Source organism: Propithecus coquereli, unplaced genomic scaffold, assembly GCF_000956105.1.
Source record: "Propithecus coquereli isolate 6110/MARCELLA unplaced genomic scaffold, Pcoq_1.0 Scaffold592, whole genome shotgun sequence".
Classification (NCBI taxonomy): Eukaryota; Metazoa; Chordata; class Mammalia; order Primates; family Indriidae; genus Propithecus; species Propithecus coquereli.
The window spans coordinates 461,495-463,535 of record NW_012151863.1 but is presented as its reverse complement, the minus strand read 5'-3'; the positions used below and the strand labels follow the sequence as shown (position 1 = coordinate 463,535).

General features: G+C 50.2%; 1 protein-coding gene across 1 annotated transcript in view; it reads left to right on the top strand.

Moving 5' to 3' along the window:
• The first annotated feature begins 1,495 nt into the window (after nucleotides 1-1,495).
• LOC105822040 (microtubule-associated proteins 1A/1B light chain 3A-like) overlaps nucleotides 1,496-2,041 on the top strand; it is a 14,549-nt gene continuing 14,003 nt past the window's right edge. The window contains exons 1-2 of the mRNA XM_012658970.1: nucleotides 1,496-1,556; nucleotides 1,645-1,723. Coding sequence (XP_012514424.1) covers nucleotides 1,545-1,556; nucleotides 1,645-1,723 — 91 coding nt within the window. The 5' untranslated portion in view covers nucleotides 1,496-1,544. The remainder of the gene's footprint in view (nucleotides 1,557-1,644; nucleotides 1,724-2,041) is intronic.

The window sequence follows — 2,041 nt, the reverse complement described above, 5'->3', positions numbered from 1 at the left end:
TTTTTTCATATGTTTTTTGGCCATTAGCCTGTCTTCCTTTGAAAAGTTCCTGTTCATGTCCTTTGCCCACTTTTTGATAGGGTCGTTTGATTTTTTCTTGTTGATTTTCCTGAATTTTAAGTAGATTCTAGTTATCAGCCCTTTCTCGGATGTGTAGCATGGGAAAAGTTTCTCCCATGCTGTAGGTTGTCTGTTTGCTCTTGTGACAGTTTCCTTGGCTGTGCGGAAGCTTTTTAATTTGGTCAGGTCCCATTTATTTATTGTGGTTGTTGCTGTGATGAGCTTTTCTAATACTTAATAGTCACCTGTAAGACGATTCTTGTCACCTGTCTGATTACATACCCGAGAAGATGTGCAAATTTTTAAACAGATGTCACCAGGAGTGAGTTGGTTAAATACACAGCTCTCGCTGTCCTCTCAGTATTATTGCTCGTTACGTTATTTGACCCTTAATTCACACAAAATACACTGTGGAACAATTGCAAATGCCCAATGAGTTGGCTCGAGAATAACAAGATTTCGTTACTTACAGATTCTTTCAAATGAAAAGTGATTCTTCATGTGTTGTCTGTTCTAAAAGTCTTTTTTTTTTTTTTTTTTTCGTAGACAGAGTCTCACTCTGTCACCCCGGCTAGAGTGCCGTGGCGTCAGCGCAGCTCACAGCAGCCTCCAACTTGTGGCCTCTAGTGATCCTCCTGCCTCAGCCTCCCGAGTAGCTGGGACTACAGGCGTGAGCCACCATGCCGGCTAGTTTTTTCTGTATATTTTTAGCTGTCCAAGTAATTTCTTTCTCTTTTTAGTAGAGATGGGGTCTCCCTCTTGCTCAGGCTGGTATCGAACTCCTGACCTTGAGCGATCCTCCTGCCTCGGTCTCTCAGAGTGCTAGAACTACAGGCATGTGCCACCACGCCCGGCTAATTTTTTCTATATATTTTTAGCTGTCCAGCTAATTTCTTTCTATTTTTGGTAGAGATGGGGCCTCGCTATGTTGTCCAGGCTGGTCTCCAACTCCTGGCCTCAAGCTCCTCCCACCTCGGCCTGGCAGAGTGCTGGGATCACAGGTGTGAGCCACCACACCCGGCCCCTACAAGTCATTTTCTGTCGTGACACTGTTTGCTCTTGGGTCTGAACAGTCAATGCTAGTGGTTCAGAGCACTGCTGTGGATCCGACTCACTTCAGCTGTGGGATTGGGGACAAGTTGCTCAGCCCTTCTAAGACTGCTCAGCCTTTCAAGTTGCTCAGCCTTTCTCCCTGTGAAAGAGAGCGGTGCGCTGAGGTGTGAGGAGGAACCGAGTTGGTGCCTGGGGAGATCTTTGGGTCGCCCCATGTTCGGAGGAAGCACGCGGCTCGCCTGCTCGCGTTCCAGTCGTCACGGCTGGCACTTGGTTTCTCTGACGCCCCGGCCAACAGAGAAAGGGGCTGGTTGGAATCCATTTGTATTAATTTGCTGGTGAAAATAACTCGTCTGAATTCACTTTGACTCCTCCAGATTCAGTTCAGGGAGAAGGTCCTGTGGACGGCCATCACCCTCTTCATCTTCCTCATGTGCTGCCAGGTGAGCCCAGGGTCACGCTTCGTGCCGGGTCGGGGGACAGCGGGCCGCAGGCACGACGCTGACTCCCGTCCTCTGCGCTTCCTTCCAGATCCCTCTGTTCGGTATCATGTCTTCAGACTCGGCCGAACCGTTCTACTGGATGCGAGTGATGCTGGCTTCTAACCGAGGTGGGACTCCGGCCCTCTCTGCCTGTTCTCTGCGTGACCTGGGCTCCGCTCAGCGTCATCTAGTTAAACTGTGGGCTTTGGCTTTGCACGGAGCTCAGAGAGTGTTCGCGAACACACGAGGCCGGGAAAATACAGTGAGGAGTGTTAGCGCGCTGTGTGGAACGGCTTTATTAAATGCCGAATTCAGGGCCGGGCGCAGTGGCTGAGGCCTGTGATCCCAGCACTCTGGGAGGCCGAGGCGGGAGGATCGCTCGAGGTCAGGAGTTCGAGACCAGCCTGGACAACAGAGCGAGACCCCTGTCTCTACTAAAAATAGAA